Source organism: Canis lupus, chromosome X, assembly GCF_048164855.1.
Source record: "Canis lupus baileyi chromosome X, mCanLup2.hap1, whole genome shotgun sequence".
Classification (NCBI taxonomy): domain Eukaryota; kingdom Metazoa; phylum Chordata; class Mammalia; order Carnivora; family Canidae; genus Canis; species Canis lupus.
Genome location: NC_132876.1, coordinates 110,108,849 through 110,125,456, shown reverse-complemented (window position 1 = coordinate 110,125,456; position 16,608 = coordinate 110,108,849). Strand labels below are relative to the sequence as shown.

Genomic DNA, 16,608 nt, shown 5'->3' with positions numbered 1-16,608 from the left:
TGAATAGACTAAAAGCCAAATTTCACGGGAACAGGGGAAGAATATGGGTGTTTAGAGAAGGCTTAAGGGAGAGAAAGTTAGCATCTTCAAAGAGCTGAAAGGTTGTCCTCTGAAAGACGGATTCAATTTTCTCACTTACTAAAACTCAAATCAGATTTCAACTCAACATAAGAACTTCGTAACATGGGGATCCCTGGGTGGCTCAGCGGTTTAGTGCCTGCCTTTGGGCCAGGGCACGATCCTGGAGTCCCGGGATCGAGTCCCACGTCGGGCTCCCCACATGGAGCCTGATTCTCCCTCCTCCTGTGTCTCTGCCTCTCTCTCTCTCTCTATCATAAATAAATAAATAAATCTTAAAAAAAAGAACTTCTTAACATTTAGAATTTTCAAAATAGAATGGACAGGGTTGTCGGTAATGTGGTCTCAGTCTGGCATCATCTGGGCAGGAGCCTGAGGGCCACCCACACAAGAAGTATAGTGTCTAATGCAGTGGCTAAGGGCATGGACACTACTCTGCATAAGACACACCTGGGTTCAAATTTCTGCTCTGCCACTTACTAGCTATGTGACCTTTGGCAAATTATGTAACTTCTCTGTGCTTTGGTTTTTCTTCCTATAAAAAAGAGGGTTCAAAGCAGATTGGAGAGCATGAGCCTCCTTAGGCCCCTCAGTTCATCCCCACCCTAATGGAAACACTGTTGCCTCTGCCTATCCAGCACCTGTTCCACGTTTTCTGGTAATGGCCTATAATTTCCCCTACTCTGACTCAGTATGATTCTGGTGGGGCTGACCCATCACTGCCTGCCACTGACCCCAGCCCCAGCTTCAGGGAAGGGCATGTGACCCATGCCTGGCCGATCTAGGCACAGTTCAGGGATGAGCACACAACCCACGCTGGATCAACTGAGAGGCACCCTCAGTCAGGACATGTGCTGGAACCACTATAGAAAAAGCTTTCTTGGGATCCCTGGGTGGCGCAGCGGTTTGGCGCCTGCCTTTGGCCCAGGGCGCGATCCTGGAGACCCGGGATCGAATCCCACATCGGGCTCCCGGTGCATGGAGCCTGCTTCTCCCTCTGCCTGTGTCTCTGCCTCTCTGTCTGTGACTATCATAAAAAAAATTTAAAAAAATTAAAAGAAAGAGCTTTCTTTTTGCAGAGGCCACCATTCTAAAAGAATATAACCTGGAGCTGCCAAGGGGCCACCTCTGGTACCACATGGGATGAGTCTGCCAGAGAATAAAGCCCACCCCAAGGCAAAGCAGGCCAAACAATGCAGAGACATACTTGATCATTTGAGGTCCTGAACCCAGCCATCCCTGAATCCAGAACAATCCCTTAGATTTTTCAGTTATTTGAACAGTAAATTCTCTTTTGTGCTTAAGGGCTGTTTGAGGTGGGTTTCAGTCATTTACACCTGAAAGAATCCTAACAAATATAACCATGAATGTTTAAATGGCCACAGTGAACTAGATACCATAAAAACATTTATTTGATGCTATTAAAGACATCCAAGTTGAGGCAATATTAAAGCAAAATACATATGCTTGATAACAGAACCAAAGTATTTAACATTGTGCAATTCAATTTCTAGCTAGAGGGCACAGAGATGAATGTGGCCTATGCACCAAAAATGGCACAGGGTATATAAATCCCCTCCTCCCCCACCTCTGTCCCACAAGAAGACTGCAATAGCTCCTTACTGATCGTCCTGACTCTAATACTGGTTCCTTCCAATCCATCCTCTACAAAGGAAGGTCCCAGAAAGGACTAGAATCTCAAGACTTCACTGCCCTGCTCAGAATTCTCCAATCCTATAAAACAGAACCTGAGTCTTTTAGATTGCCATATAAGGCTCAGCAGGTGCAGGCTCTTCCTCTCACATCCAGTGTCATCACCTGACACTTCCTCCTTAGCCCTGACCCCAAACCCAAGTTCAAGCTCCCTGCACACACTCTGCTCTCAACACTTCCAAGCCTGTGCACCTGTAGTGCCCTCATGGCAAATGCCTCTCCGCATGCTTACTCCTCTGTGAAGCCTCCCCTCTCCTCCCTTTCCTATAGACAGGTCAGAGGCCTTACCCTCAGTCCTTTTCCCTTTAGATTAAGAATGGCTAAGTACGTGTAACTGCCTTGGTCAGCTCCAAGACAGGAAAGTACAACTCAATTATTCAAATGAAATACCTACAAGAGACTAGGACAAATGTTGAAAATAGATGATTACTCACCAACATCCCATGTTGGTAAACCAAACCACAGGAAGCAAATTCTATTATAAAAACTCCAAAAACTGGTTAAATTCATTTGTTGTGCTGAAATTTTATTCTAGCAACCACCGCTTAAAATATTAACGGGGATAGGGAAGGGCATTGCCTTGGACTTGAGATGTTTTTCTTAAGTGGGAGCTCCAATAGCCTTTGTTTTATTTTTTTTTTTAATTTTTAACGATTTTATTTTTATTTGGGAGGGAAGGAGAAGCAGACTCCCTGCTGAGCAGGGAGCCCAATACAGGGCTCAATCCCAAGACCCTGAGATCATGATCTGCACTGAAAGCAAATGCTTAACCAACTGAGCCAACCAGGTGCCCCTCCAATAGCCTTTGTTTTAAAATGATTACATCTGGGGTGCTGGCTGGCTTGGTCAGTAGAGCATGTGACTCTTAATCTCCCAGTCGTGAGTTCAAGCCCCACATCAGTGTGGTGTCTACTTAAAATTTTCTTTAGGGATGCCTGGGTGGCTCAGCGGTTGAGCATCTGCCTGCGGCTCAGGGCATGATCCCCGTCCTGGGATCCAGTACCACATCGGGCTCCCCACAGGGATCCTGCTTCTCCCTCTGCCTGTGTCTCTGCCTCTATGTGCCTCTCATAAATAAAATTTCCTTTAAAATGTTAAAAAAAAAGATTGTATTTGTAATTGAGACTACAGGCTGTGTAACACCCTCTTTTTCCATTAGTTTAAAAGACAGGTTTTGTATAATTTGATACGTAAACCTTGGGCATTCAGAGAATAATGCTGAAGACTTAAGCTCAAACATGCAGCAGCTTTACCGTTTTTACCTAAGGAGATCACAGGTGTACAACTTCCACTTTCGAATTATGTCTTTTGCTAAATTGCTGCTTATCCGAATTTCCCCCTCTGGGTTTACAAATACTGCAGAAGCTACAAGGTGCCCTGGGCCTAGGCATTTGCACCATCTCATTTGACTGAAGGATGGCTTGCAGAGAAATAAAGTGGGTCAGGAGCCAAGCGGAGCCATTTGCAGGCATCTACTTCAATCCAGCTGTGTTCCAGCTTCATTCCAGATCCCAGTGCTCTTGTTAAAACTTTCAAAACTTACAGAAACTGTGTAGGCCCCTTAGCTACCATCAAATGTATAAATGACTTTACCACTGTCTTACGACATTTTCTTTCTTTGCCTCTCTGGCCAATCCGTGTTGCAAGGTGGTGGATTACTGAGATGTCAGTCCTTAGCCTGGTGTTTTGAAAACTGACAGAACACAAACTCAGTGGGATTGATAGGATCCTCCTGGCCAACCCCTCAAGTCTGAGGTATCAAGGGATTACTGGCTGCTACCCTAGTAACGTCTCCCCCAAACAGGACAGCTGTGGGCATCACTATTTATTTTCAACTTTGTGACTTTTATTTTTTTTTTATTTTTTTATTTTTTAATTTTTATTTATTTATGATAGTCACACAGAGAGAGAGAGAGAGGCAGAGACACAGGCAGAGGGAGAAGCAGGCTCCATGCTGGGAGCCCGACGTGGGATTCGATCCCGGGTCTCCAGGATCACGCCCTGGGCCAAAGGCAGGCGCCAAACCGCTGCGCCACCCAGGGATCCCGTTTGTGACTTTTACTAATAGAGTGAAATAAATATCACATCTGCCTCACAGTATTTAAAGAAAGAGCCTATTAAAGGTTCACTATTTTAACATAAAAATAAGGAGACTACAATTTTATTTGGTGTTCACAGCAACCTAGTGTATCCAAAGTATTTCTCTCCATTCCTCTGGCCTGTTTCCAACAAGACACAGTGTTTATCACAGGGCTGTCAGCTCACCAGAAGAATGACCTTGAAAAAGGTCCCCTCAACTCTTGGCTGAATTCTTTACCTGCAAAAGGGATCTAGGTGATCTAAGTAGATGATCTTTTGGATCCCTGCAAAACATGAAACAATTCTAAATCTCTCCCCATACGGGTTATACAGGGCCCTATAAATAGAACATTTAAGGATTTTTTTCAATTACTCAAATTTTTTAAAAAGATTTTATTTATTTGAGAGAGAGAGAGAGAGAGAGGATGAGCAGGGGGAGGGGCAGAGAGGAAGGGAGAAGCAGTCCTGATGCGGGACTCAATCCCAGGACCCTGGGATCATGACCTGAGCCTAAGGCAGACACTTAACCAACTGAGTCACTCAGGCACCCTACTCAAATGTTTCTGTCTGGCACTAAAATATTTAAAAGCTGTCCTAAAAAGGGTGCAGCAAAAGCCCTGCTCTTGGCACCCAAAAAAGAGTTGGAAGTAGAAGGTAAAAAAGCAGGGCTCTGGGGGATCCCTGGGTGGCTCAGCGGTTTAGCGCCTGCCTTCAGTCCAGGGCGTAATCCTGGAGTCCCAGGATCAAGTCCCGCATCAGGCTCCCTGCATGGAGCCTGCTTCTCCCTCTGCCTGTGTCTATGCCTCTCTTTCTCTGTCTCTCATGAATAAATAAATAAAACCTTAAAGAAGAAAAAAAGCAGGGCTCTGAATTGTATCAGGAAGGAAAAAATATTATCCATTTGGTGCTTGCTTTCTCCAATCAACACATGGAGCAGACAACCATCTCTCAGCACTAAAAAGGCTCAGGGATCCTAAGGGATCTGGGGACCACACTCCTGAGAACTGCTATACTACTTCAAAGTTGGAGTGTACTTTTCCTGTCCGTGTGTTAGAAATTCTTACAAGTATGTGTCCCTAAGCAAGAAAGAATATTATGTGCAGCGTTCTTAAAGTTCTACACACATTGTAGCATACTCTGCTTATCCTTCTAGAACTTGCTTATTTCACTCAACTTTAAATTTCTGAGTGCTATCCAACTTGATACATGTAAGTCTAGGTCACTCATTTTTACTGCTATATAGTATTCTATTATGTGGCTAGATCTTTATTTGTCTAGTCCCATAATGATGAACATTTAGGTTGTGTCTAATTTTTTGCTTTTACAAACATGCTTCAACAAATGTCCTTGTACATGTCTCCTTGGGTAAAAGCACATCATTAGCATATACAGCTACATACGGACCTCCTAGGTTATACATATGCATAGCTTCAATTTCACCAGTATCTCCCAAATGTTTTCCAAGATGACTATACCAATTAACCATCTGTAACTCACATTCTATGGCATAGACTACTAATCACTAATTGAATTTCCTCTTTCTTAGGCCTTCAGGTATACTACATTTCCCATCCTCCCTTATAGTTAGATGTGGCCACATGTTTGAGTTCTAGCCAAAAGAATATGAGTGAAAGTGAAGGGAATTTCCATGCCTTGGCCATAAAACTCTCCCTTGAACAATCTTCTGTACTCTTTTCTGATCCACTAGATGGATGTTGACATCCAGGGTGACCTCAGGAGCCGCACATTGAAGATGGCAGAGCCACTGGTACCCAGATCTCTAGATGACACCCTTACTGACCCAAACCTACACTGGGCTGTTGTATGAGAAATAAACTTCCATGTTTATTCAATGAAATTTTGGACTTGGTTATAGCAGTTGGCCTACCTTAACTAATACCTCTTCCCATGAATAGTTTATGAGAATTGCCCCTTCTCTACAACCTTGTCAACACTTAGAATTATGCTTTGAAACTGCTGCCCAACTGTCAGTCTGAATTTATTGTTTTGAGCTACTTTACTTTTTCGGGTTACTAATGAGATTGAGCCATCATTTCACATGTTTATTAGTTTCCTCTTCTGTGGAATTCTTGTTTATATTACAGAATATGATCATAGAAATATATAAAATCACTATAAATGAGAAAGGGGGTCAACTTAATTAAAGGGAAACAATGAAGCAGGACATTTGGACTGAACATATTTTTTTGGTTGTTCTGGTACTTCTCTTTGCTATTAAGAGAAGTAATGAAAAGAGAATATTTACAAACCAAGAAGCTAAACAATGACATCACCTGCTACCTAATCAAATAGAAACACACTCTCAAGTAAGATTAATATTTAAATCCCATCAACTTTAAGTGGCTGGTTCCCCAAAGACTTTTAGGATTAAGCTTCTGTATTTGTCATTTATTATTCACCCCAAACTTACTCCAAAAATTGAGAACCTAGTTCAGTAGTTTTGGGCTTTCTATGGTATTTATATCTGCAAATATCTCTATCCTGCTCATTTTTTTCCAGGTCTATTAAGTGGGTCAAAATTACAATGCAGAATAGAAGTGATAGTGGTGATCCTTGATGTCTCTGACTTTAAAGATATTTTTCTAACTATTGGCCAATATATTAGTTATGTTTGCAGATTAAAAGAAAAAAGATTTAGGGGGGGCAGGGAGGGAGAGAGGGAGAAGAGAGAGAGTCCCAAGCAGACCCTGTGCTGAGCATGGAACCTGACAAAGGGCTCAATCTCACTACCCTGAGATGATGACCTGAGTTGAAATTGAGTCGGATAACCAACTGTGCCACCCAGGCACCCGCTTGTAGATTTTTTTTAAAAAAACATTATCCTTTATCAGGATAATACAACTCCCTAGAATGCCTAGTTTGCTAAGAAGTGTTTTTTTTCCTAAGAAGTGTTTTTTAAAAAAATCATTCTAGATGCTGAGTTTTATCAGATGCTTTTCTATACCTACTGAGATGATAAAACTATTTTTCTCTTTTATTAATGTGGTAAGTTACATTAGATTTTCTTATAGATTTCCTCGTATTCCTCCACTTGATTGTGATGCATTTTTTATACATTGCTGGATTCACTTTATTAGTATTTTGCTTTGTATTTCACATCAATACTCGTAAGTGAATTTCCTCCGTAAATATTATTCCTCACTATATCTTATTTGCCTATGGTATCTTGGGATGTTGGCCCTATAAAAGGAGTTAAGAGTTAGCCCTGTTTATTTTTTATCTGAAATAGTTTAAGATGGGGATTATCTGTTTATCTTCTGCATCCCTCGCACTCCACTGTACTCAATGAGCAAAACCCCAACTCGGGTTAAATCTCTTTGCCTACTCTGGGGTTGTGCCTGTGCAGCAAAATGGGGTGGGAGAAAAACAGCCCTGCTGATGGAACTCACTGGAAATTAATGGCCCCCAGTGCTGTCCAACTATTGTATTAGAAATTCCTGTTCTTGTTTGTTTTTTTTTAAGATTTTTAATTTATTTATCTGACACACACAGAGAGCCTGGTTTCCTTTAGAAGGAAGGACTATTTTATATCCACTCCTCTCCCTTCCAACCTCCAATAACTCCTCCCTATCTGCACTCTTGGCTGAGGACTGTGCCTTATGTTTCACTGAAAGTAAAAACAATCAAAAGAGAACATGGTGCCCATGTACCCCGCCTTCCTTGTTGTTTTGATGGATAAACTATCTGTGCTTCTCTTTAAGGTCACCCACCACGTGCATACTACACTTCATCCCTCTCACTCAAGGACTGTGCTTCAGTCATTCTCACTCTGCCTCTCCTCAGTCTTCCTTGGCAGCTGCTCATCTTCTGGATCTCTCCATTTTTGTAAAGCTCCTCTTTGAACATCATCTTTTCTGTGACTACACTCACTCCTATTATCTCATCCAGCCTCATGACCTTTTAAACACCATATACAGGGCACCCAGGTGGCTCAGTGGTTGAGTGTCTGCTGTGATCCCAGGGTCCTGGGATCGAGTCCCACATCAAGCTCCCAGTAGGGAGCCTGCTTCTCCCTCTATGTCTCTGCCTCTCTGTGTCTCTCATGAATAAATAAAATCTTTAAAATAAAAATAAACACATACCAATATAACTCCCAGATTTTTATCTGTAGCTCAGATCTCTCCCCTACTTCGAGACTGATATATTCAATTGCCTACTTACCCATTTCTACTTGGATGCCTCATGAGCACCTCAAACTTAATACAAACTCCTTATCTTCCTCTTCAAATTTGCTCCTCCAGTCTTCCCTATCTCAGTAAACAGCAATTCCATCCTACCAGCTGCTCAAGCCAAAACTCTGGAGTCATTCTTGACTTCTCTTTTTTCTACACACCTTATACCCACCAATCCACCAATAAATCCTGTTGTCTGCGAAATTTTCCCTGAATTCCACCACTCCCAGTAGTCTCCACTGCAACCACCCTTGTCTGAATCATCATGCTCCAGCTGCTGAAGCTTCTTCATTGGTCATCCCGCTTTTGCTTCGTGACCCCTTACAGACAATATTCTATGCAGCTGGTGGAATGATTCTTTTCAAACATTATTCAGATGTCACTTGTTTGCTCAAAACTCTCGTGGCTTCCCTTCCCCCTTAGAATAAAAGCCAAATTTCTTCACCTCTGAAGATGAATAAGTAAACCTCTGAATGTTCCTCCGTTCTTGTCTGTAAACCCATCTTGGACTAGGAATTTTTGTGACTCATTCCATTTCTTTAATAGTTACAGGTCTAATTACGATTTAGTTTTTTCTTAATACTGCTAACACTGATCTAGAAAACTGTCCATTTAACGTTTCCAAATGTACTGCCAAAAAGTATTGTTATTTTTCCATTTTCTCCTAATATTGTTTTTTGTCCCTCCTCCCCAACTCCTATCAACCCTGCCAGGAGTTTACCTATTTGTTAGTCTTTCTAAAAACAACCCAAAACCAAAAAACAAAACAGCTTTTGGTTTTCTCAATCTTTATTGTGTTACTTTAATTTTTGCTCCTGTATTAGTTCCTTTCTTCTGTTTTCTTGGCTGCACTGTTATCCTTTTCTCAATCTTGGGTTAATTTTCAAATCTTTTTTTAAAATATTTTATTTATTTATTCGACAAACAGAGAGACAGAGAGAGGCAGAGACACAGGCAGAGGGAGAAGCAGGCTCCATGCAGGAAGCCTGATGTGGGACTTGATCCTGGGTCTCTAGGATCACACCCTGGGCTGAAGGCGGCACTAAACCACTGAGCCACCGGGCTGCCCCCCCCCTTTTTAAAAAAGATTTTATTTATTTATTCACAAGAGACACACAGAGAGAGGCAGAGACTAGGCAGAGGGAGAAGCAGGCTCCCTGCGGGAAACCTTATGCAGGACTCATCCCTGGACCCCCTGGGTCACGACCTGAGTTGAAGGCAGATGCTCAACCACTGAGCCACCCAGGTGCCCCTCTTCTTTTCTAATAGTTACTTCAGAAGGTAAATTTCAAATCCCACTTTAGCTATATCTCATTTCTTTTTAGAATGCCTCTGTTGTCATTTGGTTCTAGATATTTCATAATTTCCATTATAATTTTTTCTTACAGATGCACACACATACACACATCCATGACATATATCTCCAGGATCTATTTACATATATTTTTAAGGCTTTTATTTATTTATTCATGAGAGACACAAAAAGAGAGAGAGAGGCAGAGACACAGGCAGAGGAAGAAGCAGACTCCTCACAAGGATTCAGATATGGGACTTGATCCCCGATCCTGGGATCACGCCCTGAGCGGAAGACAGACACCCAACTGCAGAGCCACCCAGGCGTCCCTATTTAGATATATTTAGAAGTGGGCTTAGTAAGATTCCAAATATATTTGGAGGAGATTTAGCAGTTGTTATTGCTAATTTTGTAGCATTTTGGCAAAAACTCTGGTGTTCATAAAGTTGATACTTCAGTATTTTTGATACTGTCTTTATACCCTAATTTGTCATCAGTTTTTGACAAACTTTGCAAGGTTCAAACAATATGTATTTTCTATCGGTGGGGTGCAGAGTTCTATGTATGTACACTTGATTGAGTTTCTTTCTTATAGTGCTCAAATTTTCTATGTCCTAATTATTTCTCTGCTTGATCTATTAGTATCTTCAGGGAATATAAAAGCTCGGTATGATTATGGATTTGTTAACTTCTACAGTTAGGTCAAGTTTTGCTTCATACATTTTGAAGCTGCTGTTGTACTCTGCTGATTTAAAACTGCTTTATTTTCTTGGTGAATTATCCTTTTATCATTTAGTCATAACATTTTTTATTCCTAATAACAAGTTTTTTTTTTTTAATTTTCAAAATATGTCTGACATTAGTATGATCACACCAGTTTCTTCTCATTTAGCATCTGCCTATATCTTGTCTAACTAAACTTTCAACCTCTGGGGGCACCTGGGTGACTCAGTTGGTTAAGTGTCGGATTCTTGGTTATACTCTCTGTATACACAAAATCATAACTGCAAAAGGACCCTTTTATAAACATAGCTCTTCTCTTCTTTGCCATAAAGATTTAAATAGAGGAACGCTCAGTGCTTGAGCGTTTGCCTTCAGCTCAGGTCATGATCCCAGGGTCCTGGGATCAAGTCCCACATCCGGCTCCTTGTGGGGAGCCTGTTTCTCCCTCTGCCCCTGTCTCTCTCTCTGTGTCTCTCATGAATAAATAAAATCTTTTATTAAAAATATTTAAATAATATTTGGTAGCAAATATATTTGGCAAATGACTAGTGGAAAAAGTTGTTTTCATTCACAGATACAGAAAAGGAATTAGTTGACACGCTATTGCCTCTAACTGAAGAATAATTAGGAGTTTGACATATTTAACACTGAATGATGCCTAAGAAGTGAATCAACTTAAAAAAGCAAACCAGAGGTGCCTAGGTGGCTCCGTCAGTTAAGCCTTTGGCTCAGGTCATGATCTCAGGTCCTGGGATGGATCCCATCCCAGGCCCCAAGCCCCAGGCTCCCTGCTAGCCAGGGAGTCTGCTTCTTCCTCTCCCTCTGCACTACTGCTGCCACGCCCTGCCGCCCCGCCCCCGCTCATGCTCCCTCCTCCTCTCTCAAATAAATAAATAATCCTTAAAAAAATTAAAAGCAAATCAAACCATTCAGAGCTTGTACCAGCTGACACTGAAAAATACCTCATAAACATCCAGATCTATGCTATATCTAAAGGGAGATATAGCATACATTCTAGAAACTTTTTTTTTATGGTTAAACACGCATAAAACTGCCCATTTTTTGAGTGGTTGGGTCATCTAAGATCACACAGAAAGATGATGAGACTCTAAATGGGTTAAGGATCTACAACTGTGAAGATTAGCTGTTGGGGCAGGATGGGCGGGGGGAGCGGGGGTACAGAGTGTGAGTCTGCAAATGCACACGTGTGGGATTTCCCAGCAGAATTGTACTTGGAGGATCCTGCTCAGCCACACGAGTAGAGGACAAATAGGAGAGCTTCTCACCAGCTACCCCCAAAATAAATACAAACTAAAGGCTGAGACAACTTTTTTGTAATCATTAAAATGTTGGAGAGGAAAGTCCAACACTGCAAATTTGCTTTAATAAGACAGTTCTTTTGCTCCTGAGAGAAAGCAAGCCTGGATCAATGGCTGGGTCTTTAGAATGGCTCAGAGCCTGAGGGAAGTATTTTATCAACAAGCCCTTAATGGTACCTTTCATGTGCCAGGAACGCTGCTTAACACAAAAGGAACAAACTGATGAGGAGCCTGGGCTTAAGAATTTCACTGCATCAATGGGCAGACATAATTATGTTTACAGGCCAGAAAGCAATTAGTAGTTGTAACAAGGCCTTCAGGAAAGGGCATATCATGGCCCAGGGTGATGAGGTGAGGACGTGTGGCCTAGGTATGTGTGGCCTATGTCAAAGTCCTAACACCACCAACAGCACTATTTACTGATTGCCTGCTGGGTGCCAGGCAATGTACTGTGCACTAATTTTTTCTTCCCAATACCTCAATGGAGGCAGGTGTTCCTGTCCCCATTTTACAGATGAGGGCAAGGACTTGAGGTTGAGTGAAGGCTAACATGATATTCAAGGCACAGCTGGGCACACAAGCACGTGTGTGACACAAGACCGAAGCTTCATCAGTTCTCCTTACAGTTCCTTCCCTCACAGTAATGAAGGGAAACACTTTGAATTGTAAAACAATTTGTAGAAGTAATTACAATATACTCCAAACAGACAAAAAGTAACCATTTGCCTCCCTACTCCTTCAATTCTCAACTTGAATGTCATCTCTTCCAGGGCTCCACCTCTGCTCTCCAAACTGACTTAAGCTCCCCCAATAAGGACCACAGTCCTTCAAGTGCAATTTGAAATGCCAGTAAGCTCTGAAAAATCTGAAGTGTTTTCATAGGTTTGCAGCAAGCATGGTGACCTGAACTGCCAGGAAACTACGTGTTTACTTTTCCTACTCAGCGTGAATATTCACACTCGGATGTGAGAAAAATGTGTCTGATGAAGGGATGCTGCCCATGGCAGTTATTACAGAATACATATGTATATTACCTTGCTAAAATCCTGTTCTGACTTGCAAACCACATCTGGCCCCAAGGATCTCAAAGGACTCTGGACTTCTACCCCATGCATAATTCTCATTGCACTACAGGCGTTTCTTCTTCATTGTAAGCCCAGCACCCGATGAAGTGTCTTGCATGTAATAGGTACACGATAAATATTTCCTGAATGAAGAAATAAGACTGAGAAATTGGCTATGAAGGGAAAATGGTCAGTGGCTTGGGACTATGGTTCCTGACTTGGGGGCTGAGCCTCTAACCATGGAATGCTACTTTCTTCTTTGACGGGAGGTCCTATTAATAGTTGCTGCTGATTGACGGAAAGGGACATAGCTGCTGTCTTCACTGGGAATAAAAATAGTCCAGTGGTCTTACATGATGGACCCATATATAACTTTAGCCCAGTAACATAGAACAGCAGGCATATTCATACCTCTCAGACCACATGGGCAGCCTCACAGGTCCCCCTAGAACTTGGGAGAAGACGTGCATTTGGCTCTGACCCTACTACATGGGTAATCTTTTTGGCCTGTAGTTTTTTCATCTGTAAAATATCAACCAGAGTAATCTTTAAGGCCCTCGCACGGGGGTCTCTAACAAGGTAATTCATGGGAGGGACAGCAGCAGTTGCCCCACATTCCAGAGGAGCAGGAGACAAACCTCTGGAAGTTCTTCCCTCCTGTCCACTGTCCTGGCAGTCCCGAGTTCACCGTCCTCAGCGTGCTCTGTCCAACCTATACACACGTCCTCTCTCACCCCAAAAAACAGTCAATGCAAAAAGATGCATTTTTGTACCAAGGGCACCAGTGGAGCTCGGTCTTCGATCCCAAACACAGGTTTAAGAATTCTGTGAAGAGTAGCGGCACAGCCCTTCGGTCCCCCGAAAGAGGCCGGGGTAGAATGCGGGTGGGGGCCGTTACTGGCCAACAAGCACTGGATTATTTTTTTTAAGATTTTATGTATTTATTCATGAGAGATGCACAGAGACAGGCAGAGCCACAGGCAGAGGGAGAAGCAGGTTCCTCGCAGGGAGCCCGATGCGGGACTCGATCCCCGGACCCCAGGATCACGCCCTGGATTTAAAGAGAAAACCTGCTAACTGCAAAGCCTCAGGACCGGGTAGGAGAATGGGTGCCGCGAGAAGGCAGCTCGGGTGGGCCTTCCTTACCTGGTAGCACAGGATGGTCTGCTGTACCAGCCGCGCGTAGCCATCCAAGCGGACCCCGGAATTGCTCCTGCTCCTCATGCCCGCGCGCTGCCCGGGCCGCGGCGCCCGACGCGCTGTGCAGAGGTGGGTGGGACGCCCGAACTGCGGCCGCCAAGCGGGCCTGCTTCCCAAACACTCGCAACCTCGGTTAGTCCTTGGGACGGAGCCCGCCGGTGGGAGGTCGAGACTTTTTAAAATGAAAGAACCAAAGTCTGACTGGAAAGCAAGCCAACCAGAGTTTCGCTCTTCTGCACGGCGCGGGGGCGGTCCCTCCTTGACCAGGGCCGCCGCACTCCCGACGCCCGCGGATGTCGGGCAGCCCCGCGGGAGACGCGGGGAATCGGGTTTGGGACGGGAGGCAACCACGACCCCGTCGAGCCTTCCTCGGCTTCGAGCCGCGTGGAGGAGGCCCCCGGGCGGGCCGCCAACCCTAGCCTAGCCGCCTGCAGCAGTCCCCGCGCCGCCCCGCCCCCGGCGCCGCCCCCGCCCCTGCCGCGGAACGCAACCCTCCGAGTCGCGGCTTGAGGGGGAAAGAAAAGGGGGTGGCCCACGGGAGTAGCGGACAACCTGGCTCCGGGCGGGAAGCAAACTGCATCCCTGAGCCCCTTACCACCCCCTCCCCCCCACCGCCGGCCGCAGAGGAGGCTGGGGGGACAGGTCCTTCCGCGGCGACCACCTGGACGCCCTGGGCCCGCCCCGGGTCCGCCCCAGGCCCCACCTCTGATCCCGCCTCCAGCTCCGCCCCCGCCGCGGAGCGGAACCCACGGAGCCGGGCCCGAAGAGCGAGGTAAGGGGACCCCTCCTCCGGAGCCTCGGAACGCCCCTAATACTGTCGCTTGTGGCCCCGCCCGGCCCTGAGATGAGCTCAGCACAGCGCCCGTGGCCCCGCCCCCGGCCCCGCCCCCGGCCCCGCCCCCGCCGCGGAGCGGAACCCGCCGAGTCGGAGATAAAGCACTGGCTCCTCCGCGAGCGGCCGGGAGGCTCCGTGGATGGGCGCTCGACGTCACCCGAGGCGGGAGAAGTAGGCCCGCCCACCGCGGCCGCCAGCCGCGATCTTAATTCTGTATTTGGCAGCGTCTCCGCCTCCGAGCAGAAGCCGAGTTGTGGGGCCCCTCAGGGAAGGAAAAGGGGGGTCGGGGCAGGGTCCCCCGGCTGCACCCTCCGGCTCCTGTAGCCCCTGTCCCTGATCAGCGCATTGGAAGTCAGGCCTGCAGTTCACCTCCTACAGGCCTACAACTTGATATCGGCATTACAGTTTTTTGCAGCGGCTAATTGCCTACAGTTCAATCTTTGACCCACTGTTCATTTTCCAACAAGGTCTGCCCCACTTGGGGCGCCTGGGTGGTTCAGTCGGTGAAGCGTCTGCCTTCAGCTCAGATCAGGGTCCTAGGGTCCTGGAACCAAGCCCCTGTCCTGCTCCCTGCTCAGCAGGGAGTCTGCTTCTCCTCTGCCCCCCCCCCCCCCCGTCCCTCCTCCCCTTGCTCCTGCTTTCTCTCGCTCTCTCAAATAAATTTTATTTTTTTTTTAATTTTTTATTCATTTATGATAGTCACAGAGAGAGAGAGAGAGGCAGAGAGAGAAGCAGGCTCCATGCACTGGGAGCCTGATGTGGGATTCGATCCCGAATCTCCAGGATCGCGCCCTGGGCCAAAGGCAGGCGCCAAACCGCTGCGCCACCCAGGGATCCCTCAAATAAATTTTAAAAAATAAATGTTTCACTGGGCGGCTCGGCTTATATAATATTCTGCTAGATTCCATGCATTTGCTATATGCCTTACCTAGTAGGCCACTCCTCCTCGCCCTATCTGAAGCCTATACTTTAAGGGCCAACTCAGTTCTTCACTCCTAAAAGCCCTCCCCATTCTCTGTATTTCCATACAATTTGTTTGTAAGAACTTAGGTTTCGGATTCCAATCAGGGTTCTGCCACTGACAAGTGTTGTGAGCGTTAGCATGTCATCACAGCTGTTTGAAATTCAATCTCATCTGTAAAATGGGGATAATAGCACCTACCTCCTAGGGTGGCTAACATCAAGGGGATGAATGTAAAGCACTTAGCATCATGCCTGGCTCATAAAAAAAGATCATAAATCATAGCTGTTTTCATTTAACATCGGACAGTGTTGTTATTTTTGTTTTCAGATGAAGCATGCTTTTCTAACTGGATTGTATACTCATTCAGTCTTTGAGGGGCGCCTGGGTGCCTCAGTCAGTTAGGGGCTGAGATTGACTCTAGGTTTCTGCTCCAGTGGTGATCTCAGGGTGGTGATGAGGGACCAAAAGGCTAGCTGAAGACAAACCACAATCTGACACCCTGCAAACCACCACCCCCTCCCAGGTGGGATACGCCTGGCTTCCTCCAGGAAGCTCCCAATTGTCTTAATGCCTTGCTACAGGGAAAAATAACCTTCACTTGTCCATGGCAAGGCCTCCAATATCTTGTCCTCTTTAGCATATGAAAGTTCTTTTGAAAACCTCCCCTTTTCCTTACCTTCCCCAACTCCGGAAGTATACAATCAGCCATACCTCACAACCCTCCTGCTGTGTCTGGAACAGTGTTGAACATATAGTTGTAACTCAGTGTCAAATGAATGAAAGAAAATCAGTCTTGCTAACTGGGTCCCCTTAACCGAATTCACTTTATAAATTCCATACCATAAATCTATGTCACTCAACTAAAGCACCAAACCCTTTATCATCTCACATACTTTTTTCTTACTCTTGGCTCCTAAATAATGTAGCAATCCATGTGATGTGCCTGCATGCAGAATTTGCAATGGTCTAGGGGTAAATAAAATTAGACAATAAGTTATCACCATTAAGTCTCTTTTGGAATCAGAATATGTACTCTTATTAGAGCTCATATACTCTGCATCAAAAAGCTGGGATCATTGCTTCATTACTGTTTTTGTTCACCCTGAATGCTTCTTCAAGAATGTATTTTGCAACCAGAGTGGGAAA

At 45.0% G+C, this 16,608-nt stretch overlaps 1 protein-coding gene across 7 annotated transcripts in view; it reads right to left on the bottom strand.

The window, feature by feature from the left end:
• The window catches only part of PHKA2 (phosphorylase kinase regulatory subunit alpha 2), an 83,354-nt gene extending 68,853 nt beyond the window's left edge, over positions 1 to 14,501 (bottom strand). For 5 of the 7 annotated variants that reach the window (XM_072817560.1, XM_072817556.1, XM_072817559.1 and 2 more), the window contains exon 1: positions 13,610 to 14,054. In XM_072817560.1, the coding sequence (XP_072673661.1) occupies positions 13,610 to 13,687 (78 nt within the window). In that variant the 5' untranslated portion in view covers positions 13,688 to 14,054. Of the gene's footprint in view, positions 1 to 13,609; positions 14,074 to 14,366 lie in introns of those variants that run through there. The other 2 variants (XM_072817564.1, XM_072817563.1) reach the window with 2 other exon arrangements.
• Between the last annotated feature and the right edge of the window lie 2,107 nt (positions 14,502 to 16,608).